The sequence below is a fragment of the Phalacrocorax aristotelis genome, chromosome 7 (assembly GCF_949628215.1).
Source record: "Phalacrocorax aristotelis chromosome 7, bGulAri2.1, whole genome shotgun sequence".
In the NCBI taxonomy this organism is placed as follows: domain Eukaryota; kingdom Metazoa; phylum Chordata; class Aves; order Suliformes; family Phalacrocoracidae; genus Phalacrocorax; species Phalacrocorax aristotelis.
Window position 1 is genome coordinate 25,047,286 of NC_134282.1, and position 25,781 is coordinate 25,073,066.

General features: G+C 38.8%; 1 protein-coding gene across 3 annotated transcripts in view; it reads left to right on the forward strand.

The window, feature by feature from the left end:
• Window positions 1-25,781, forward strand: part of LOC142059951 (glypican-5-like) — a 390,210-nt gene that overhangs the window by 111,719 nt on the left and 252,710 nt on the right. For 2 of the 3 annotated variants that reach the window (XM_075099332.1, XM_075099330.1), the window contains exons 4-6: window positions 17,587-17,717; window positions 22,365-22,424; window positions 24,344-24,469. In XM_075099332.1, the coding sequence (XP_074955433.1) occupies window positions 17,587-17,717; window positions 22,365-22,424; window positions 24,344-24,469 (317 nt within the window). The remainder of the gene's footprint in view (window positions 1-17,586; window positions 17,718-22,364; window positions 22,425-24,343; window positions 24,470-25,781) is intronic. The other variant, XM_075099331.1, reaches the window with a different exon arrangement.

The following is a 25,781-nucleotide window of genomic DNA, read 5'->3' on the forward strand; positions in this document are numbered from 1 at the left end:
ATTTGGAAAGTATTTGTATCAATGTCCACTTTCCTGTTAGTGACAAATCTCTTTTTTTAATTCTCAGTTTTGAAGCAATAGTATCAGGAAAATTTTAATGTTGAAGTAGACTGCTAAGGAAGTTCAGGAATAATTTCAAGGTTGATATAGCCTAAATTGCATACTTCTTATTGCTAGTGCATACTTCCATTTTGTGACTTTTGGTTTGAAAACTGGTTGTTCTCTAGCTTCTTCCTGTCAGTCCCCCAAGTTGGTCTATATTTGAAAGGTTAATTTTAAACAATGCTTTTTTTTCTTTTGCCTTGGGTTGTTTAAAAAGTGAAGCTTGGAGAATGTTTCTCAAATAATGCAAGTTTCACTCTTCATACAGAATAATTAACAGTGGCAAGACCTGAAGCCTGCTGCTCTTATTAAAAACTTGCTCGTTGTGGGGATTGGTGCTATGGGAGTCAAGAGCTGGAGAGAACATCTCCCATTCATGCAGGTCAACATCAACAGCCACAAGGGTGTGAATAAAAAAGCCATTTGTGGAAACTGGTGATTGATTGCTATTCTGAATTTTGGGCTGTTGTGTTTTCTGACAGTATTCCAGCTCTATTTCCAAATAACAGAAAAAAATCCTTACGGATAGTACTGCAAGCTCAGTCTGATTCTTCAAAATTAACCTATTATCCTATTTATCTTTCAAGTTAATTTCAGCTAAAATTGAATTCTGGAATTGCATTCTTGTGAAGAGTCACAGACAAGTAACAGCAGAGCCCAACAGTGTCTTTGAAACTACAAATCTATAAAGTGCAGGGAAAACCAGTGCAATAACAAAGTAGTGCGCAGAAAACACACGCCTTCAGGAAGGTTGAGAGCATTGGTCCCAAGTGCTTGCCATCTGGCAAAAATTCCCTGGTCTCTGAGGAGTCAGGAAGGAGGCAGAGACCTCCTACCAGAGAAACTTAGTCTCACTGCAATGGTATCCTTTTGGGGGCTTGTGGTCTGACGTGATTGTGGTATAATTGCACGTAGATATTCAGTGTTGTCCTCTGTGCCAGTATTTAATGCAAAATGCTTAATCTCTGCAGCAAATAAATACCCTAATCATACAGGAATAGGGTCAGCAGATGGACTTCTGCATGTCATGTAACCCGTCCCCTGCCTGAGGAAAGAAGAATTATCTTTAAGCCATTCCTAACAGATGTTCTTTAAACTCTTCTTAAAGACCCCTAATGATGGAGAGTCTGCAATGTCCCCAGACAGTCTTTTCAAGTATTTGTGTTATTACTGTGAGGAAGTTTGTCTTGTTTCTAACTTAAATCTCCCTTGCAACTTATTACTTGTAAGAATCTTTCTTGTAAGGATCTAGAGAATACATTATTCTTATATGCAGCACACTTTTACATATTTTAAGATTCTGAGTGTATCTTCTTTTTTTCATGCTGACTGGTACCAGTTTACTCCATTTCTTCAGCCTTTATTTGTTAAATTCTTTAGATTTCTGACCTTTTTCATTGCTTTCCTGTAGATACCTTTCAGCTGTCCAGTTAACTGTTTACTGAAATATGAAACTGATACTTGCAGAGTTGGGCCTTGTGGCAGGCAGTTTGATGCCAGTGGGTCCCTTCAACTAACCAGGGTGTCTAGAGGAAGAAGGTGGAGTGAAGTGAATACTTTGTGGGTCAGGAAAGAGTAAATCTGAAACTCTGGAGCTGTATCAATCCCAATTCATCCTCTTGTAGCCAAGTTAGGTGAAGACACTGGGATTTTGCGGAGACAGACAACTGTTGGAGCTGGAGTATCCACTCTTGAGGATTATGAGCAAATAAAGCTCCATTTCTTCTCTTGTCCTGTATTTTGTGCTTGTCATGGACAGCTTTATGCATAACTTGGTTACATAAAACCCTTGAGAATTATGCCTTGCAGAAAACAAGGAAAGCTTATTTTTGTACTGGGAGGCATTATCAATAGCTTAGCATGTGGACTGGGTTGGTTTTTGTTTTGGTTTGTTTTTTTCCAGAATACATAAAACTATTCCATGGAAATCTTTTCTTCTGTCTACATTTTGTTACATTTCAGATTTATGGGCAGCTTTTAGAAAATTGTTATTTTCTGGTGTTTAGGTAGAGTTAATATTGTGTTATTTTGGCAATGGTTATGGGCCTTTAGTTTTTAGGCTAATGCAAATAGCTGTCTTTTTGCTCTAGAGAAGTTCTGAGATATGCAGATGCTACGAGGAGATTAAACCAAAGAGAAAAACAATTTTACAGGAATGAATTTTTTAGGACTTTTTTTTAGGATCTAGGATATATTTTTAAGACCTGCAGGCTTTAAAGTTAAGTGAATATGGGACAGACAACTGTTTAGACACACACCGTGAAGTTAATTGCTTACATTTTTGCTGTCATCCTACCAACTACAAAGGGAACTATGCATATACATGGTTTACAGTTTTCTTGGTATCTACAAAAACATCACAAGTATGGAGCTTTTTCAGTGCTGCAGAATGAGCTGTTTTGTGTATCCCTCTTGAATTTCCATGGAATTTTGTAGAATTGAGAATAGGAGGTCAGATTCCCAAATAAATGGTATTTCAGAGTTTATTTGATTAGGGCATTTCCACTGTGACATGGATATCTTTTGTTTGGTAATTCAATCACAAGTGGAAATGTATTTTATACATCTTGTTAAGATTTGCCCTCTGGCTTGCTGTGATGGGATAGGCTTTTTCTTATGTATCAGCAAACAGTAATTTCTTCTCCTGTGTCTTTCTCCTGTATTGTTGCCCTGTTTCTCAAGCAGTCTAAATCTTTTTTTTAAATGGAATAAGTATTTTTCATATAGGAAAATTCCAGTTTGGAATTAATCTTGTTTTGTTCTTAAAATTAACCATTTGGAAAACTAATTAGTAGTCTTTCTTTTTCCCATGTGATTAGGCTTTTGATGGTTGTCAGTAGAGCAGTGGGCTGAACTTCATGAGCCTAAATGTTGACTGTGTATCTCTTAGGTCCTGACGCACATAGAACTGCAGCTACCACAGTGAATAAATATATTTGGTGGAATAATACTTCGCTGATGGAAATAGCAGTGGTTCTGAGTTGTTAGACAAACATCTATAAAATTAGATTGGCTTAGCTGAATGCCAACAGTAGCTACTGTACTTTGCTCCATACTGGAGTTGAATATACAGAGTGCTAGTGTAGTTCTAAAATCTAAAAGAAAATAGCCAAAAGCAGCACATGTTCAGATGAAGAATTTGGTCATGCATGTTTCCCAGCAGCTGTTTTTATTTTAGGTTTAATTTAAAATACATTCAGCTTAATTCTGTGTTCAGAATCATCAAAGCCTACCAAAAATCCTCAGATTTTATTTCACAGAGATCATTATCAAGTTCTGAGCAATTGTATGTTTATTACTTTCATATTTTGCATGTCTGGGGTTTTGTGTACTACCCAAGGGCATGGTCTAACTCAAAGAAAAACAGGAATTGGCATGCTTTTCATTTACCCTTTTTCATTATTACAGGCATACTATATTAAGACCTGTCTCAGAAACAAGCCAGTTTTATTTTTTAACCTCCCATGTGTTTTATTAGGTTGTGGAAGTTTTAATATTTTTTTTTTTTTAATGGTTATGGAAAGAAGGGATTTTGGTCCCAATTCCCATTCATGCTGTGGCCTTTCTAGAAAGTTTTGTCACACTAAAGTTGTATATATAGGTCTTTTTAGTGGCTGATCAAAGCAGCAAAAGGCCACAGTATAAATGAGAGAAGCCCTTTGTGTCTGTTTTTTCCTGGGAGGTGGTTGTACCCTGCGGACTGCTGTCCCGTTCTCATACTTTACCCACTTCAGCAAGCGCTTAAGCTCCGCTGTGTTTCTCATCAAGTATTCTGTGCTGTAGTGTAGTTCAGAGTAGCAATGCCCAGGCAGACAACTTCAGGTAAAGGCAGTAAAATATTTATGCTACATAGCACTGCCTTCCCATCCCAAATTATATTTCTTACATTAAGGAGTCTCAGCCGAAGACATATAGGATTTAGTCTTCAGGATTCACTTAAACATGTAGAATTCAGGAAAAAGTTTTCTCTCCATGATCATTCAGCCCTCTTTCTCCATCCAATTATGGTAATGGGTTTTGTTATGTCAGTTCCTATCTATCAGAAAAACGTTGGACTTAACTCTTTTTGCTTAGGTAAATGAATAGTAGCCTGCTATTATCATGTTTTGCTTACTGCTGTTGATTGCTGATGTTGATTTTATAAACTATGGTTGAAGGACTTTGAGTTGACTGGTTGCTATAGTCTAGTTTTTATTATATTTATCCTTTATGCATATTGAACAATGAAAATTACAATGTTTATGGGACACTCAAGATGCTTTCAGTGTATTTTAATATCTAGTTCCAATTAGCTCAAAAACAGGCCAAACTGGGCCCCAAGCAGACCGATGAGCTGACATCAGTGAAACTATTGGTGTTAAGTGTAAAATTCAATGCACGTTTTGGAGAAGAAAAAAAGTGTGCAGAAAGCAATAAAGAAATAAATGTTGGAATGTAAGAAAGTAAAAATAATTTTTTTGTGATTAATATTTTACTTGCTATTATTTGTTGCTGAGAGATTATGAGATTTTGCAAGTAAACTGCTTGCCTGTATCTAGTCATGTTGCCTTGCAAGAGTCTGAAATTGAAAACGAAATTGCAACTGCCGTTGATTCTTTGTATGGTAGTGAAATTATCTCAGGTGTGTGTATATTCCCTAGCTTTTTTTTTTTTTTTCCCTGCAACCAGATGATGACTTTTATCCTCATTCGTCTGCCAAGCTCTTGCTTCAATAACTTGCTCCTAAATGAGACCTTAGGTTCTATCCCAGTAGATGCTGACAACTGAGCTTTTGGCTGATTTATTGGCTAATTTTGGGAGAATGTACCCCAGAATTTGCAAGACCAAAACCTTGCTGGATGCTTTCTTGGTCAGTATTATAGTGATTAGGAGGTCAAAGGAAGAAGGCTGAGCTCTGGGCACCAGGATATGAGAACGAAATAATCGCCGTCTCTCCTGGTTTGTATTAAGCCTTGACAAAAGGCCATTTAGTTGCATATGCCACTGAAGATGCTGTGAAGAAAAAGAAGGCAAGCTAGGGCTTCCCAAAACTGTCAGTTCACTACTGTTACAGCTGTGTGAGCTGAGCGCTGCTGTGGAAGGTTTTGCCTGAGCGACACAGTCCATTGTGACATGAACAGAGGTGGTACCTCATGGCAAGTGGAGGGGTGGTGGAATAGGGCTGCTGCTCAAAGGGTGTCCCTGAATATGGCATCCTGGTAGGAGGGGCAGGTCCTTTTGCAGCACAATACCTCTGTGGTGCCAATTTAGTGGCGGGGTCCAAGGCTGCAGGCGTAGGTGGGTGCAGGAAGTGGCAGCACTGTGCTGTGTATGTGTGAGATGCAGGGGCTGTGTTGCGGCGGTGGGGTGGCAACTGAGCAGGTCTCACGCTTGGAGCATGCGAACTGACAGGTCTGCCCTTATCACAGATGTGAGCCTGGTGCCATCTGACTGAGAGTGCCAGTGCACCAGTTCAGGCTGCAGAGCAGGGAATAGAGATTGGGATTCAAACTAAGCAACCTAAACAGTAAATTACTTTTTCCTTTTCCTTTGTTTTACATTCTTGTGGGCCTACTTTTTGAGGGCAATGTCTCTTGGCACATGAATTGAAAGGACCAGTGGCTTAATTGAGCTTTGATTTGAGCCAGTAGTACTTTCTTGTGGCTGGAGAAAAAGGGAAATTAAACTCTTCTCTAATGCACTGAAGGAAGTAAAGAAATACATGTTATTAATGAAAAACCGTACATGTTTTGAAAAGCAGATGAGCACAGAACATATAGCTCAAGTCAACTGCTTCCAGTTCCTATTTTAGGCAAGTAAAACAATTACTGAGCAAAACAAGTTTGTGTATTCAGGGCAGTTTAATTACAGCCTTAAACAATCAGTTAGGTTGCATTGATGATTGCCAACTTCTGTTGCTATGCTGGGCTGCTGGGTGGTCTTGGACATAACTGGGTGCATCGTGCCTGGGTTGTCTGCCCATTTGGGTTTGCAGAGGCAGCCTTGGATCCACTAGGATGTTTGTGAGACCATGCTCTTGTGAGATTTGTAGCCCAATTCTACAAATCTACAAGTTTTAGTAGGCAAGGCAAGTATCTAATCATGCAGGCACTTTGCCAGAGCTTTTGAACTCAGAATGTGATTTAATTGTCAGAGAACTAAATTGGTTGTCAGGAGTTGGTCAGTTCCAAGCCTGTCCTACATCGTTTTCTCAGATTTGTTAATCTCTCTGCCTTAGCCTCCTTGTCTGAAAAATGTAGATAAAAATAAAAAAGAATTACCGCCTACTGTGAGGTGAGGGCTATAAGATGGGAAAGTTGCAGTGTTGATAAATGCCACTCAAGACTGTAGCTAGAACGGAGTAGAATACTTTCCAGAAGCAAAATAGGCTCACAGAGCACATAATTGTCCTATGAATACTATACTATTGATTTCCAAGTAGGTAGGCAAGTTTTGAAGGGGAACTTTCACTGTGCTTTTTGATAGTGTTTTCTTTCATTTTGGTTTATTTAATTGTTCATGAGCTATCTCAATTTCACCGAGTTATTTTCTATCCTGAAGTTCAAATTTCATTTTCTTTTCTTTTGAATTGCTTAGAATGTGTATTAAATGACAGCATTTTTGCTGCACCAAAGTCCCATCAGTCTTGGTACTTCTCTTGCCTCCAATTTTTATCTGGTATTTCAGCATTACACAGTGGTTTAAGCACTCAGGGTCCTATAAGGAAGGGGAGCCCTGCCTTTAAGCTAGCAAATAAAAGCACTGAATCTTCATCTTGTATTGTTGACTTCAGCAGGTGTGAGATGAGTATTTAGCAAAGTACTCAAACACTGGAGAAAGTGTAGAGGTTTGTATATACTTGTTGTTTTCTCCTGCTTTGAGTGCTTGCTCAGTTTCAGTCCCTGTCTGAGATTTCTTGTGCTGTGATTAAGGATCCATGTGTCCAGCAGGGATGTCCGAATTTTAAATGCTTTACTCTTAAGTGTCTTTTGGGTAGGAGGAAGGTGTTGTTTACCCTTAGGTGACTTAGCAGAAGTCATAAAGGAGGTGAAAAAGTGAATTCTCAGAATCACAGATTGGTTGATGATGGGAGAGATCTGGGGTTGTCATCTAGTGTCCCCCCTCCCATGTCAGTCCGTCCCCCTGCTCAAAAAGGGCCACCTAGTGCCCAGAACTGGGCACAGTATTCCAGGTGTGGCCTTGCCAGTGCTGAATGGAAGGGAAGATAACCATTTGTCCTAGTGTAGGCCAGGATACCATTAGCCTTTGCCTCTAGGGCATGTTTCTGGCTTAGTTAAAATTTTCTGAAATGCAATACTGTTCCCTTTTGGGACATCTTTTGCATGCTAGTTCAGCCCAATGGATGTGATGATTCAGGCCCCCAGGAGAAGCTAGGGTTTTGCACTCTGTGCAGGGTGCCAGTCCTCTTTGGTAAAACTCCTGATAACATCTGCCTGAGGTCCTAAGGTAACAGGAAAACCAGCTGTTCTGGTACCCCCTATAAGTAACACATTGCTACTGCATTAGAAGTGATTTCTTTAGGAGACATAAGTCTTATAATTGGTTTATAAATATATTATCACATTATATAAATGTAATGTACTTGTCTCAACATCAAAATTGTCTTCTAAATATTTTAAACAAGGGCGGCAGCTGCTGTTCCTGATAATTATGCTACATACTATTGGTACAGGTCTAAAATAATTACTCAAGTCTTCAGTGTCATCTAAAATTACTTATTTGTGTTCCGAAAAAAAGGCACGAGAAAACATGTTGATTTTGACAGCAACTGTCAGCAAATCGTAATTGATGTATTTCATGAAAAAATGAACTAATGTGTTTACCAATCGTTTCTAATTATTCAATTCCTGTTATATACAAAATGCAAGGTCATTCTGATCTTCTTTGGAGGTCTTGACGTTGTTATTGACATGTTTATTTAGTGATTGTGTAAACTTACAGTATTATTTCAGCTAATATGACAATGTAAAAGCATAATGGTCTTCTGACTTCCTACATATTTTTGTTAGGTCACTTTCATAATGTCTTTTGCAAGAGAAAGTTCAGGCATTTTGCCTATTCAACTGCATGCTTGTAGTATTGATGAAGAGAGAAAAAAAATCTTAGGAGAATTTAAAATTTTGTTGAAAATTGGTGTTTTCCTGCTCTGGATTACCATTTTTCAGGGTAGGTACGTCAGTGCTCTTAAATATATAGGATATGCATGACCCTTCTTGTATATTAAAATCCGGATCACATTTGCAGCTAGAGTCAGTCATAATAGGGATGCTCTCTTCCCTGTAAATATCCCACTAGATGTACTCAGATGTCAGTTTAAAGTAACAGAAGCAGTTTTTCCTCAAAGACATTTGGAGTAAACTCTTTAACTTGGGGAGTAGCTCCTCCATTTATTTTCCTGAAACTTGGTTCTTAGGATATATCTACCTGCAGAGAAAGGGGAGATTTTGAAGAGGAGCTGTCAAGCCTGTGAGTCTGAGGTCCCTTCTCTTCTGTGTGGACATTCTGCCTGTCCCTTCACTACCCTGGGGCTTGCCCTCAGCTCATGCAACCCTGCTTTCGAGCACCCTGCAGAGGAAGAGGAACCCACACAGAATACATGATCGCTTTGAGAAGCATTTCGGATTATCTTAGGGCCTGTAGCACAAACAGTTATGTAGTTTATTTGCATAATTAGGTATCTAATTAATGTAATATTTTACAGACACCAGATCAGTGTAAGTCATGAAGTAAGTAAAAATGAATCTTGTGCTGTGTTCATTGCCTTCTTTTGGAGAAACATTTCTGTTTGCATTATTTAAAGACTGGAGACAAAATGCTTCAGTTGAAATCTGTGTTTAGAATGCATATACCAAAAGGCCTGCTAGGATGATTGTTTTGGTTGTCTGGGCTTGTGCCTAACTACCTGAGTGGTGATGCCCCCCTATGAAAGTGTGTTAAACTCAAAAATGAAGCTGAATTGCATGCTCAGAGAATTACGTGACTAAGTTGTCCATGGATCAGATCTGGCTCAAGTTCCTGGTAATTCATTATGAATTTTTATTTTTTCATATGTGAAGAACAGGTGTTTGCAATCGACTTGGCCAATTATTCAAAATAAATCCTGCAATTCTGATGTGATTGTCATTGCAATAACTACGTACAGAGGGAATGTAAGACCGCAGCTGGGTCAGACTAATGGTCTGTTCTACCCAGTTGCCTTTGACAATTACAAAAGGAGATGCTGTTTAGGGAGAGACACTCCCTCTTTCATTAGCCTCCCCTTCATGTTGATATTTTGTTCCTGGGCCATCTTGTGAACTCTGCTGGCAGGTGGCTGAAACTCACTAAAACCAATGGGACTGACTATGTTGGGGTGGTGATCAAGCTAGCTGCATTTAGTGGAAAGGGTCACAATCTTGTCTCAGAGAGCTCTTGGGTATCATCAAGAAGCTGCAAAAGTTAACTTGAGAAAGAAATGGCTTATTTATAGCTCCTCATGTGACTATCTTCTAATCCAAGTTAAACAAATCTAAGAGTGACATGCTCCTTTTTTTGACTGAAGATAGCTGGGGAGGTAGCTGAGTCTAAGTGAAGTTGTTCTTTTGGCTGTGCCAATTGGTGACCTACCTGAATCATGGGTACAATCCTTTCTGTTTGTCAGAACCCTGCTGCTAGAGGCTGCCAGTCAGTGACTGAGCTACCTCTAACTGGGTCAGCTCAAAATGAGCCTTATTAGCTCAACTGAACCCTGATACTGACACTTGGCTCCTTTGACTGCAGAGGGCTAAAGAATCTCACCCTTGAGTCCTGCCACTGGAGGTGGGGTAGCGCCAGCCCTTGCTTCCTGGGAGGGGGGAGCAGCAGGTGCTGGGGCCAGTTGGTGATGGTGATGGTACTGCCTTTGCACTGGGAACCAACTGGTCTGTGCTAGGGACTTTTACCTGCAGTGATAACTGCAGCAATTTGTTGTTTAATCAGTACAACACTTGCATAGTAGGAAAGTCCTAAAATGGTATGAGTGTGTTTTGCTTTTTTTTATGCATGTATGATCTTTCTCCGCTACTTTTTGTACTTGGTTATTGAACTTCTGAAGAACAAACTATGAAGGGTTTTTCTTAGTTACATTTTAAGCTTGCAGTAATAAAAGAAATTCCAGTAATATTTTTATAATTACTTTCAATTACAAATGGGAATAAATAATAAACACATAACATGAAATGCTATTTTGATACTGTAATTAATTTGAAAAGTGATAAAAGGGAATTTTGAATAAAATCTTTTAATTGATTTTCTTCTTACGTTATCCTTAAAGTTACCTAATTTTTCTGAGAGCTTTTAAAGTGACTCACTTGGATTGATTCCCAATAGAATTCTCCTTCCATACTAGATGATTGTAATTAATTATAAAATTGAGCTTAACCTTTCTAGGCTGTCAATATCTAAGGACAAATGTCACAACTAACAAAGGCTGACTGTCATGAAAGATTAGTACTGGATCATGGGGGTATTGTGGGGGAGGAGGGGAGCTGTCATTACCTCTCAGGTGCTTTATTTTGTTTTGGCTTTATAAATGATTACAATTTCTCTTTTCAGCTGGATAAATATATATAGAATTTGAAGAAAAATGTTTTAAAAGCTCCTCACAAAATAGACAAAGTTATTGACTTATGAGTGCTTAAAAGATTTTACATGCAGAGATAAACCATGGATAGTTTGATATCCTGACCAGTGTATGCAATTTTAAAAGCCAGTAAGAACAGCCAGAAAAGAGCATAGTTGTAATTTACAGTGAATATTTGTTAGATACATGCTGTATAGAATTCTTGAAATATCTGATATTGTTTAAGGTATTTCCTTGTTTTATGTTTTTTCTAGAAATCCTCAACTACTGTCCCATTGAACAAAACCTGTATGTATGCATTCAGATGCAGGCTTCATGGCATGCCCGGTTGCTTGGCTCAGTACAGGTTATCTAACCACTCTTAAGGATGTTGTAGAATAAGGCCCCAAATTCTTGTTACTCATAATTTTCATTTTTAATCTGGGAGAAGGCCTTGTAGAATTTTATTCATTTGAGTAGCTGCTGCGGAATTTGACCATTGTGTGTGCCCAGTGTTAATGCCTGTAAGTACGTCTCTTCTGCTGCAGACAGAACCTATGAAAGAGAAATATGTCGATTCACCCAAGCGCAAAACCTCCTAACACAGCACTTAAGTTTCTGTTTTCAAGAACCAATTTCAGGGCTGTTTGCAGAATACTACTGCTATGTCACTTTTGCTGAACACTCATCTTTATCCATATATTTAGTATCCTGGAAACTTGTTCTTAGTTAAAAAGGAAGGAGGACGAATTGTTGAATAGATCAACAGCGTCTTTAAGCAACACTTCTTGTAGGGGTATCCAGGAGTATTGCGTCGCCTTGTAATACCTCAGGTTGGACCCAAAAAGCATGTAAGATCATTGAAATAGATGGGCTTAAGTTGGGGAACTGAAAATAGATTTCAACATCAATTAATCCATGTCAGGTATGTTAAATAGTGTTCCATTACTTCTGCATCTTGCTAAGACAAGACTATTTTACTGTTGATTTTTTTTTTGTTGTTTGAGGAATATTGTGAGATATGCCTAGGAGTAACAGGAGCCCAGGTGTTTCATAAAAATAATCAGGATGATCTGCATCTCAGTACTTGTACTTGTCCATCGTTTTTCAGGATATGCCTGTAGTTTCTTCTTGTTTCCTCAGAATGTGAGGTCTTCCTTTTAAAGGACTTAGTTGATTATTTCTGTCATATTTGTACCTTGATTCCAAAACTGAGCCTAGAAATACTGCTGTAATTCAGATCACTAGGTTAAACCCGGGTATTTCCAGCAGCAGCAGAGCACACACAGAGCCTGATTTCTTATGGATTTAAATTCCATAGCTGGATTCTCTGATGTCTAAGTAAGTGTCAGCTCTGGCAGAAGGTTTTTCTGCCCCTGAGGAATTCATAATGCCGCTCTCCTTGGTGGACTCTCTAGTATCTAGTAACGGTCAACTTCTCTAACTGCCAGTTTTCAGAAGGTTTATAGGAAATAAATTTACCTTAAACTGTCCAATAGATTCAAGATGAGAGGAAGAATGTAGACGTGGCACTTCAGGGCATGGTTTAGAAGACATGGTAGTGTTGGGTTGATGGTTGGACTTGATGATCCTAGAGGTCTTCCAACCTTAATGATTCTATGAATGCTCGCCTCCCAAGTGAAATACAACATATTCCTGTAGGAAAATGAGCTAATAATCCCATAGTTGGTTTATGTACTGCTGAACTTTGCTATCAGAAAAATGCTGCATTTGTAATAGGTAACATATTCTGTAAGAGAAAGAATGTTTGAAGCAGACAAAATCAAAGGTTATTTACTCTCTTCTCCTATAATCTTTCTTATTCTCTCAGCTATTGCCTCTTCACTGAGTGTAAGATTTTGTCCAGTAAGGTATAGACAGTGGCAAAGAGCAATACGCCCTGGCTTACACTGATCAAATGTGATCCCAATCATCTTTTCAGCATTGGAAATAAGTATTTTGCAAAAATACTACAGTAATAAGTGACAGCCACTCCAAAGGAGAGGATTCTGTATTTACACAATGAACTTCAGTTGATGGCTTGGTCAACAGAAAGCGACAAGCAAGATCTGTGGTGTCCTGTGTCATCAGTAATCAAGTGATAAGGGTATGTCTGATCCAAAGGAAACAAGAGCTTGTGGCAAACATGCAAGCCAGAAAATTCAAACCTGATTTCCCCATAAGTCAGTGTTTCTTGCTTCCCTCACTTCAAACTTGGCGGCTGGAACCAGCAAACTCCAATTCTGATTTGAAATGCGTTTGTGGCACGTGTGGTGCAGGGTACGGCTGTGCTGATGCCTGCACAGCTATCAGGAACCTGGGCTGAGGGGTATAATTTGTCAGAGGTGTTCACCCAGATGCTGGGTTTTTGCAGAGCTGAATTGGGTTACAAATCGGGGCAGGGGGTGCGGAAAACTGCTGGAAAATGTATCACCATTTTAGTAACAACTCAAAGTCCAATCAAAAAAAAATCTTGTGTTTTAAAATGCTAAGCATCCCATTACAAAATCAAAGAAAATTACTGTTCTGAACTAGCAAAAAGGTCTCCTGCGTTAGAGAGATAAGATTCTCTTGGTATCCAGAAGGGCATGACATTTTTCCCTTGTTTGATTATATTGGGTGTATTAAATATGACCTCAATGTTTAAGGTTGCTCAAGCTGCAAGAGTTCAAAAGATTTTTGGATGAGATTTTTTTCAATTTATTTTGTTAAGCCTCTGCAGTAATTGTAAATAGTCATTGTTTTAAAGAACAAATAGTAAGAGGTCAAATAATCCATATATATCACTCGGTGTTTCATTACAGAGGAAAGTTCACAGGAGAAGAAATGTGGCTATGGTTGTTAGAAATATAGATAATTAAGAATAATCATTGGTGTATAAGTAAAAAAGCTTTAATCCAAACAAAAGTGTATAGAATTGAGCAACATTAGTGATAAGTCATAAGATAATGAGGTCTGAGGAAGACTAGTTTTTGGCTATAGGTGTTTACTGTTAGAAGGTAGACTTGATTAAATATCATCAGAGACTTGAGGAATTACCTTAGTGGTGTTATAGTTAATGAGAGATGATTTTCTATTAGTTTGTAATTTAAGATTGGCAGGCTTGTTTTTAAGTTTAAAAATCAAAGAAATAAATCAGCTTAGTCATTCTTTAAGTTGATACCTGATTATTCTGAGTACTAAAAATTGAATTTAGGAAGAGAGCAAAGGATTTTCCGTTTCTACTAATTTTTGTTAAAATTTTATCACAGATATCTCCAGTTCTTTACAGCTAATGTTTTGCAGTTCTCTTGCCTTTCACAATAGTTGATATTTTTTGTTATTGTGTCAAATTCTGCGTGTCCAGTGTCAGTAGAGGAATGTTAATGCCTGCTTAATAATAAAAACTAATAAAAAATAAAAAATAAAAAAAATCACTTAGTTTACGTTTTCAGTTTAAGAGATAACTTGGAAGCAGTAAGACACACATACAAGGAAATACATTTTTTAAATCCCAGTAACCATATTTAGTGGTGCTATTTTTATTTTGGCTGGTGGGTCTTGATTCATGAGCTCTGAGTTAAACTGACAGTGCAGTTGTCTGGTGCCCTTAGGATGGGAGGGAAACCCTCCATGTTCTTACCGTTAACAGACAGGTAATTTGTAGCAGTAGATTCCAAATGTTGCAGTTTCAGAAAACAGTTTTTTTTAAATTTTTTTTTAATGGCATGCTTCATACTCTTTAATTTGCACAGCATTAACTCATTTTTTTGTAGACATCCTAGCTGGAAGTTTGAGGTGGTTTTCCATGAATAAGTGTTCTCATCCTTGCCGTCAACTTTGTGACTGCCAAAATTAGCTAGTAAAATTCAGCCTTTTCTCTTATTTTACAGAAAAAAATACGCATTTTGGTGAGATGTCAAATTTAGTCCACATGAAAAAAAAAAAAAAAAAAAAAAGTTTAACTCATCCAAAATCTGAAACAGATATGCCAAATAGGGATAAGTCAAGAACCAGTCTCCTGGGAGGGAGTTTGGTCTCTACATCCAAAGATGTCAGGTACTTCCACCTTCATGGGCATAAGTGTTCAAACCACCTGTACACGTGGTGAGAGCAGTGGTGGGATGAAATCCTCCATCCTTGCTGCCCTGAAGAGGCTGGGAAGGAAGAATATCTGGTGATCCATGCTAACCTTGAAGAAAGTCCATGCTGGAAGGGGTGTGAAGAAAAGATGCCTGATGAGCTGCCAGCCTGGCCCTGCTGGAACTGCCCAGGCCCCTGCAGCACAGGTGGAACCAGCCTGGGGAGCTGGGCCTGGGCTGAGGGCGGTTGGGCTGAGCTGCACAAGGAGGCCAGGGCATTGACTGCACACAGAGCGAGCTGTGGTCTGCCGTGGGCCCCGGCTGTGGCAGTGGAGAAGTCACTTTGTGCCCCTGCATCAGTTTCCCATCATTTTTTGTTCCTTTAAGTGTCAAATGCTGTTTGACTGGGACTGCCTCGTGCTGGTTTTTTTTGGTCCCAGTAAAACGCAGATCTTGGCCAAGATGTAACAGTAGCTCTTATTACAAATAATATATCATTATTGTATCTTCCATCTCGTTGATCTCACTTCAGATTAAAATGTCTGTGCAGTAGTTTAAATTACAGAGCATTGCTAGTGTCTCTTAGCATATTAATGAGAAGAAAAGCACTAAAAGGCTCGCAAAACAAAAAAGTGTGAATGTGATTTGCCCTTTCATTTAATGAATTACTTTCTTTTCAATGGAGTAGAACTGGTTAAAGTTTTCCACTGAGAAATACTTTTTCCTTAAAATACTGTGGTTTTGTTTGATATGCAAGAAACTGTTATTACTGGTTAAAAAGAAAACCCCAAAGTTAAGGTTTGGAATAGAAAATACTGAAACTTTTGCAATTTAAACAGCCATTTTATTTCTGTGGTATCAAAAATACAACTCAAAACAAAGTGAGTGTTTTCATTTGGATGCTTAAACTATTGATTCGCAACGAAAGTGATGACTAAATCTCTTTGAAACTCTCACAGGAAGAACAAAAAACTTGGAGTTCTTCATTGTTTATGCATATGAGAACCACATTGCTTTTCCAAACCATTCTGGTTTTAGTTGGTTAAAACTCTTAAATCCATAGTGACTAGATTTGAGACGATGTAATTTGAAGACATGAACTTGTGTGACATGATGTAATCTAAGATGGACTTTGCAGAAACCTATGCTGGGAATTTGGGTATGCATGTTGTAGGAGACCTGGGAAGCCTGGGGCACAGGAGAGAGCGTCCTGTGCGGGAATGTGGTCCAGCTGTGTTATTCTCTCTGTCCAGCTCCAAAGGGTTCAAAAGGCATTTTTGTTTTATATTTTCATTTGCATAATGTTTTTTTCTTTCCAGAAGTTTAGAAGTGACTGAAATAGAATATTTTATTTCACAAAGTTGTGTTTTAAAGCAATGCCCTGCTAGTCCCTGGTGAGACCAGAACTATGTACGCAGTGCATGGTGTTGAGTGAGGCAGCTGGCTCCTGCTCTGACTGCTGGATTTATGTCAGGATTAATCTACTACGTTCGCATTCAGTTGCTATAATTTTAGGTTCTTCACAGCACATTATACTGGACCAAGCAATAACTCATACAGCTAAAGTTGATGTGAAGCGACATGCCTATAGAGCTTCCAACTTCTCATGTTTGTTTGGCCTGTTTTTTCAAAGGAAGATATTTAGCTTTACGTAGCAGTAGTTTTCCTGGAGGAAATGAGCTAAAATATAGAAAAGTGTTCTGTACTTGCACTGACATATTCAACATAATGGTACAAAGGGGCAGAGAAAATTATTTGAAGTTGTCTGTGGTCTGAAATATTCAGCAGATAGTCAGTCGTGACTCAGTAAGGGATTTAAAGATGTAGTAAAGTGCACAGACCAGCAAGAATCCATCTCACCCTGGTTCTAATCAAAAACTGAAGGAAGGATACCAAATTCAGTGCTGTGCAGGATGATGGATTCTGTGTGATTAAGGTCTCTGGTAGTACCATGCCCACAGTAGGATTTGCTTTGTATTATTTTCATGTTTGCTTGAGGATTTAGGTATAAATGGAAACATTACAGATTACTTATTTGTGGATTAGAAAGGGAAGAGGTTTGTCTTACTATTGCCACTTAAAGCTGTTATAACAAATAAGTGTGGCAGGATGCAGGAGTAGCGTCAGATCCACAGTGCACAACGGATAAACACAAGCTTGCTTTCTCCTGGTCTTGTATTAAATCCCCTACAAGAGGCTTCAGGAGGGGCAACAAGGGCAAATGGCTGAGTGATGTTAGTGTTCCAAACACAGGATCCAAGGCACTGATGATTCCCAGGGCTGGAAATTCTCTTTTCATTTCATTAATTTTTGCCCAAGGAAAGACTTTATTGGCAGTGATGTGTTGATGCTGACTTCCTTTGCTCATTTCCTTGTTTTAAGGGAAAAGGGAACATTGTCTAGCTAAAGGCTTGAAGATTCAGTTGTCTTCTGATTACATGCCCCTTCAAATACCAAGTCGACTCTGCTTTTTATATAGAGGGCAGATGTTCCACTAAAATCTGTGTACCTACAAACTACAGGGTACGTTTCTAAATAAAAGTTTGGCAACACTTCCGTCAGTCACCGTTTCAGCCTGTTTCGTGGTGTGCTATAGTCCAGGTATCCAGTGACAAATCCATGACTGTTAGCTTTCTGGTAGCAGTGCTCTTTGCACAGGGTCTTAATTTGGTCCTCCTTATGAAGGGGGCTAGTTTTCACATCCTGGAAAGAATCCTTCCTTTCTCTCCCCCCGACACCTTCTCTTGCAATAAACACCAACCACAAGAAACAAGCTGACCTTTTGGCAATTGTAAAACAGTTTCTCCATTCAAACCCATTTTCCTTTCCCTTCCTTTCATACAGGTTGATAAAGTGTGTGGACAGCCTAAACAACAAGAAGGGAACCTGTCATCAGACAATATAGTGCCAGTGAAGGAAGCGACTGAAATCCAGACATTTGTGATGGCTCACGCTAGTCTGAACAATAAAAGAAGGTAACCCTAAGCAATAGTTGCTCTGAAATAAACTCTGCCTCACAATTTGTGTTAGTGGTTGCTTGCACCATAGTGTTTAAGCCAGAGCCACAGTTCTGTCACCCTGTCTGTGTGCTCTCCAGCCATTGCCATCGCTGATAGTTACACAGATGTGTTTGTGGTATTACATTGCAGGTCTCTCCAAGAAAAGCTTTTTACAGGCCAGGCTTGATGTCATTACTTAGCACAGAGGTGTTCATTATTTCCAGAAACTTTCAGTGAAAATGATGAAAGCTTTTTCTCACAAAGTCGTAATAGTTTCCACAGCTGAGTCTAAATTTCTAAAGTACAACTGCCCAGGTCTTTAAGGACTTGAGCTTATCCAGGAGCAGAGGTGGGAAGGAGGAAGGGGTGAAGAGGAAAGACTTGAAGTCAGTCCCTCATTTTGCAGGGCTGGGCAGAAGATGTAAGATCCCTTGCGATCTCCTTCATTTGTTACATAACAGGGCAAGAGAAGAAGCATTTGTGTTTAGGCTTGTTGTGTCCATCTTGGCTTCTGTTCTTCAGTTGCGTGCCAGCTGAGGCACTAGACAGCTGAATTACTGCCACTGGCCCTGGCGTGAGTATCCCTGCTTCAAGATCTAGTCTTTCACTTTCCCTCATGTAGCACTTGGATTGGTTTTCTGTATATTGTTAAGTGGGAAGGGAAGGGTGTCTTTGCAATCCCACTCAAGACGCAAGTAGATGTCAGAGCTAACTGACCATAAAATCACAATGACATATTTCTGGCTAACGTGTTGTTCTCTGTAACACCAGTATAAATCTGGAACAACTTCAGCGAAGTGAGTGGAATCATGCTGGGCTTACGCCTCTATCTGAGAACAGTATCTAATCTGCCCAGAGAGTCGGTGTGTATCTCTGCATGTTGGGTAGGTGGATGACAGACAATATTAAAATTTCCATAGCCTGGATTCTGGAGTTTGAGTTGTAAAGATGAGATTTTTATCTATTTCTATTTTAATTCTCATCTAAGCTTGCATGAATGAAGCAAACACGGCTTTAAAAGGTAAAAAGTGGTAGCAGCAAGCTAAGTTTTTATAGTGATAGCGATATTGCTATCCTTTTGTAATTTAAAACACAAACAGTTTGTGCTAGTGCTTGGAGCTAATAAATTTTTGCCATGAAAAACAGAGAAAAGAGCATTAAGGAAATGAAATTAATAAATTAAGCAGTAATAATCCAAAGAACAGTTGTAGTACAATTAACAAAATACACTTTTAAAAACACAGACCTCTAGGCCGTCTTCTGTATAACTCACTGACTTCACTGGGACTTACTTGCTGGCTTTTTTGGTTGAAAAGGCAGAATTACCAACCTATTAAGAGGTAACCTCCTAAACAGATGCAAATTGGTGTCTTTAATGGCATATCAGCAGTTCTTTCACACCTGAGGATCTGCTCCATTCCTAACCATCTAAAATTATTTGGATATTGACCTTTTAAATTTTAAGACCTGTATGTGGAAAAGAAAATGTGCAAAATTGGGCTGTGCACTGAAAATTAATTTATGCAAAAAAATTCAAACCAAGGCCATCCGTATATAATTAGCATAAAACATTACTGATATACAGTGTTGATAGGTATTATGGAGAGCCTATGAACCAAAGATGGATGATGGAGCCGTAATTAGTAGGAAGTAGAGAATATTTTTAAATTTTCCACAGCTTGCTATAAAACACATGGCATAAAGCTTGTAGTTTGCTTCTTGGAAACAATTGCAAAACAGTAAATAGAGTGAAATACACAGTGATTGGCTGTATCACTGTGGTGTTTCTCATCTATCATTTAATCATATATGATATCAATAAAAAGCAATTTTAGATAATAAAATTTTATAATGGATGGGTGAAATAATTCCTGCAGTGGGTTGTATAAAATGCACTTAGAGTGACAGGTAACTGCTACAGGGGATCTAGATTATGAAAGTAATTATGTGAATCTTTTTTGGTGCTGTTCCTTCTGGCGATTTAAAAAATGAAGAGCAATAATGTCAGCTGTCTATCAGTCTAAGTACAGGTCACTCAGGAATTGGCCTGTCTGTTGGTCTGTGCAGTAGATTTCCCTCCAAATGATCCTTAATTCAAGAGGAATATGGGACATGACTCCCGTGTTTTAGAATAAGGAAGGAAAAAGAGAAGGAATGAGCCAGCACTGCCCAAGTAAACAGAAAAGCTGTGGCTCACTCCCTTAATGTATTAGAATATTCCCAAGCTCACAGAGAAGAACCAGTCTGGTTAGCACATCTGCAGGAGAAACCAGGATAAAGTGGCCTCTCATGTCTTCTGTAGTACCTGCTTAGAGTTGACCTTAAAAACCTAATGCTAAATAGCTTATGTCTACATACGTATGTTTGTTCCAAAGGTATCACATCTTTGCAAGACCAGTTACAAAATCATGCTCCTTTTCCAGAGTTTGAGAACCTCTGGTTTCAGCTGTTCAGTAGAGCCATGGCTGCTCGTGCAGTTGAAAAGTGGGACTGTTAATATGGTGTCTCCTTGCCTGACTGGTCTGTCTTCTGGGTGTGTGTGTTTTGAGTCTGGCTGGAGACCTTCTCACCTTCCCTCTGCTGTTCTGCACAGCGTGGTCCTGTGTGGTCCCTGAATTCACGTAGCAACTGGATCCTTTTTTGCAGTAGTTAAATCCTTTCCTGCTCCTCTTACTCTTGTGGGTTCCTGGGAGATTTCCCATCTTTATTTTTCACTGTATTCCATTCCTGCATATTTTTTGTTATGTAACACTAAGTGTCAGGGACAATAGTGTGAGAAGCTGAAATTTGAATAAATGTTGCATGATCTTGTAGGAAACCTATTCCTCTGACTAAGCTGAAAAGCATAGATTTGATTGTGGGTTTTTTTTGCATTACACAATTGTATTCAGGGATTAACTGAAACTGGCAGGATTGCTGCTGTAGTCATTTTTTAATGTGGAGGTTACTATAACATGTAGTAGAGATGACAAGAAAATTGAAACCATATGATGGTACAGGGAATGTACATGGCATGTACAGAATCTCAATCAGTAAATGGGAATCTTTTTGCTGAGTTCAGCACAAAGTACTAAACTGGTCAGGGCCAGACTCCTAGCACAGTTGAATACCTGCCTTTTAGCATGTCTGCTGCATGTAGCAATTAAAACCACTGAACATAAACTAGTTATAGATCCATATATAAAAATATGTTGTGTTTAACAAAGAACTTTTACATGATATTAGGTCCCTAATTGGAGGAGGCAGGCTTTGAAATGATACTTTGTTGAGTTTTCTTTGTTATACTGTGAACTTATGGATCTTTTATACATCCTAAAATAAACAATTTTGAGTTTCTTTGGGAATGTTTGAAGTTGATGTCATCTACGTTATTTAAAATTAAGTATCAATTGGGGCTGGCATCACATGATTTTATTAAAATTTGAGTATTAAAGTGCTGGTACAAAACGTTATTAATGCCAGATGCAAATTAAGTTACTGTGGAAACAAATCAAATGTTTCTGACTGACTGGCCAAGATAGAAGTTTCAGCAGGCCCAGATTTTTCCCTGTTACAAATTCTTATTTCCTTTTTTGACTGGCTGTGTTGGAATCACTGCTTCAGTGATGGCAGGTGACACTCATCTGATGATCAGCGCAGGTCCATCCTCTCCTGTGGCCACCCTTGCTGTTAGCTCCCAGAAAGTACGATGGCAAAGCTGCCATTGTCTGGGTGTCCTCAGAGCTGCTGAAGGTGGTGCTTACTCTCTCCAGTAAGAGTTAACTGGATTGGCAAGTGTCGTTGAACCTGTTTGTAGGCATGCATTACTCTAGCTGTTGCCATTAATTTATACATGAGGGTACAGGTATAAGAAAGAGCAGAATGTGGTATCAAATCATGTAAGTCGAAAATTGCATGGTGATGTTAACGTTCAATACAATGTTTAATATTAATTAAGGGACCTTGGGACATCAGTGACACAAAATGCATTTGCACTAAATAACAACCAGGGTTATTCCCACAGATTTTCCTCCAATATAACCTTAGAGCCTGTGTCTTCTGTTTCGCAGAGTTGGTGGTGTTTTTTTTTTCAGTAGTGCAATCTGACCAGAACTGAACAGTAAAAAATATCGGTATTCACATTATTTATTAATAGACAGCAAATAGCTCATTGTACCAGAAAATGAATACTACTCATTTGTATCTCCCTTCCCATGGTGCTCATTCTAAACTCTTTGCCATTGTTTTCTTGTATAGCCTCATAGATTTACAGTTCTTCCATTTGGTATCAGTTATAGTTAATTTGAGTACCACTGAATTTATTTTCAGCATTTTGCTGTGCGTGCTGCGTTTGTAACTGTGCTAGTATTTGAAAATGATTGGGAGAAACATTCTCAGTTGTATTTTTTCAGTGTTGCATTGACATTTTTAATTACATTATAATTTGGAAAAATCTCATGACAATTTTCCTCCTTATTTGTTTTCTTATATTATCTTATGCATGTGCTTGATGACCTTTCTTTCAAATAATTTTTACTTTTCTCTTTTGTTTCTCATTTCTTTTCCTCATTTGCCTGAATTCCTGCTTCTTCCCTACTCCCCAACCTCTCCTGGTTGATGCTTATTCTCCCCGGCTTATTCCAGTTCTCTGCCTCTGAAAGCTTCAAAGAATGACAAATCAAGAAGTTTGAAAAAAATCTCTCGGTAAGATGAAAACAAGGTGACATACTTTGTCGTCTCTACACTTAGCTCACCTCCATTGTAAGCTGCTGTTTCAGCTGTAATCTAGGATTTGGCATACTTTTGATCACTGTGTTTATACTGTAGGGTACTGGGAAACTGTACTTTTTCTCCCTAGTGTGTTTAGTTTTATATTGATGAAAAGTAAATATTTCACTTGTTAAGATTAAGAGTTGGACACAGAATTCTGCCTTTGCTAAGGTGCTACTTTGAAATGTCAGAGCCCCATTCTGCTGAAAATGCAAAGGAGTTTAAGCCTCTTGGGATGAGCTGAGTAAGATGAACTTTAGACTCTTAAAAGGGTGCTCTTTTCCTTGTTCAAAGGGAACTTCATTTTAGAACCAGTAAAATCTTTAGCATCTGTGCCACCTTTCATCACTGACGCTCTTAGGCTGTTCTATCAGGTAGGTGGCCTCCAGTCTGGACCTAGGTTTACTGTATAAATATTTAGAGCTCATATTTGTAAGTTAGTGGTCAAGAGATAGAAATACCGTTTCCCTCATTGTAAGCCCCCAAATTCCTGCTTTGTTCTTTGCTTAAAATGGCAGCTTTCCTGCATTGTTAGGATAAGTTAGTTCCTTAGGATGATACGATGACTAATCTCTCTCGAGCAGGTTTTCATCACACATAAGATAAATGGGATTGTTAAACGTTTTTGGGAAAGCATAAAAGTAGCTATGGGGAGAGAAGTCCACTGCCTAAACCTTGTAGGGGTAGATACTTGGCAGAGGACCTTGATATTGTTTAAAGCACCTGTTGCTCCCAAAGGAATAATAAATCCTGACTGCTTTTGTGCCAAGCTCCATCCAGCCGTATCCCCAGGTATCATCTCTTCAGTGCAGTGTCCCCTTACAGCCTGTCAAGCAGAAACATCATAAACCAGAATGAGTCCTTTGGCCTTCCCAGTGAGGCTGCTGAGGGACTTCTGAGGCAAGCAGATAGCTCCCTGATTGCTCTAGCTCAGTTTTTGTGTCCTGTGTCTTATTCTCAGTTCTTCAGTATCTTACACCAAACAGCAGCTTCTAAACCCGTGGAGATAGCGTAATTTCTCATTCTGAAATACTCTCAGTTGTCTGCTGGATTAACACATCTTCTGTTACAGTTTATTCTTATAGCTACCTCAGCCAGATATAGGTATAATCAGATTATAAGAGAGGCAGCAGTTTGCCTACAAGGCATTTTTCCATCCACACATGATTAGAGATCAGCTGTTTGTACTGGCCAGTCTTGGTTATTCACCAAAGCAGGAGGCACAGCCTCCTCTTAACAGGTGTGAGGTGCCAGACATGATGAGAGAGAAATTTCTTTCTAATGAAAATGTGTCATGGATAGTGATGATGGGGAGGAATTGACCCCACCACATCTCAAGGAGATGACTTTCTATGCTTCCGTTGTATGTGTGGGGTACTTCCAGTGTATTTCAGGTTTTGTGATGGGATGTTAGCTTTAGGAAGCCTTTTCCACCCAGGGGGTTTTTGATGGTGCTCTTCATTAATCTCATACATGTGCAGGAAATGGAGGAATACTCGCTTCCAGTAACACAGAAAAAGCCCACTCCTTCAGTGATGATGTTTTCTCATCATTTTTAAAATCTGTTTATACAGAGATAGTAGATATAGACTTTTTTCAAATTTTGTGTGAGATGTGTTAACATATTTGTTAAAACCACCCTTTGTATGTAATTATGTTTATTAACACTGGACTAGGTAAGACTGGATGATACGTAGGAGTAGAAATACACCAGAAATAGAAATTAATCGACTTGGATGACTTAATTTCTGTAAGGGTCTGAACTCTTAACCTTGTGGAGGATTAGGTTAACTAGAGGGCTTAACCCATAAGTGTACTATTCTGTTGTTAAATGTGTTCTTCCTATGTTACAGAGAGTTCATCAATTACATGAAGCGATCCCGAACCTTTTATGCCTCTATAGCAGAAAGGCTGTGTGATGGAGACCTGGTGATGAGAGACAGCTCAACCTGCTGGAATGGAGAGGACGTTGTAGAAAGGTAAAGTTACATGTAGAAGTTTTCCTTAATGGTGAAAAAGGTGACTTCATACCCTTCTGATGGTTCAGAACCATTCTGAGACATTGTAGTTATCATCAAGTGTCTCCTTCATAGTGAACTCAATGCTTAATTGAGCAAGAGTTTTGCTAAAATAAAAAACTGTTAATGCTGAGTTTTAGGTATCTATATTAAATACAGTGGGACACTTTCCTTGAAGGGCTGCTTTGAAGAGTCTCTTTCTTTCACTGAAGAGAGACAGCTCTTTGTCTGCAGAGAGGTCTTGCCCTCTCAAGCTCAGTTAGCAAGCAGTACCTCTGTGACTTCCAGTCTGCTGCTTATAGGTTCATTAGTGCAGAGCTGCAAGTCACATTTAGCCATAATTAGAAAGCATGTAGCTCTTCCTGCAAAGGTGTCTTAAAAATAGTCACCAGACCATTATGTTTTTAAACGATTTCCCTGCCATTTCTTTTCAAAATTTCTGACATAGCACTTTGGATGACAATTGGTTTTGGAATTGCCCGGCTTTCTTACCAGAGCTTGTTCTGCAGGAATTCTTACAAAGTAACAATTAATAAATGCACTGTTCCATGTGGGTAGAGCAGCTAGAAGCTCTGTAGGGTGAAAAGATATTTCTAGTTTGTCAGCTAAATTTTTCCCCTCTGTATTTTATCACGGTCTTTCTCACCACCCTTTAGAATCCAAACTGGAAAATACATTTGCTAAACTTTTTGCTGTCATTTCTCTTACTTTGTATAACATGAGGCAACATTGCCCTGAGGAGAAAAAGGTATTCAGAATACAACTGTATCTGTTACTATCATTGTCAAAGTGCACATCACTTTGCAGTGAGAGCTGGTTGGAAGTGTGCCCGTGAATGTTTTCCAAAAATGTCTTTTTGTCAAAACAGAGACATTCCAAGGGATTGTGTTGGCTTTCGTGATGTTTCTTTTTGAAGTGTATTTTGTGGTCTGTAGCAGTTCTCGCAAATAAAGTTCTAGAGTTCTGTTTTCCTGCTTTAGAACAATTTTCATGATTGAAAATTGTTTTGTAGGAAATTATGGAATAATTCCAATGTGGAACAGAGAGAGATGTTACAATTATAGGCTCTCCAACTAAAGGGTGTTCTGACTCCCACACAGCTCTGCTGATATATCTTATGTGTAAATAACTTCAGTTTAATTAAGCCTGAGATATTCAGAGATAAATACATGTCTAACACATTCAAAGACAACTTTAAAGCTTAGTATTTCAACATATATTGGCACTACAAATCAATTGTAGAAGCATATATTTGAAGATTTTGGCAACAATG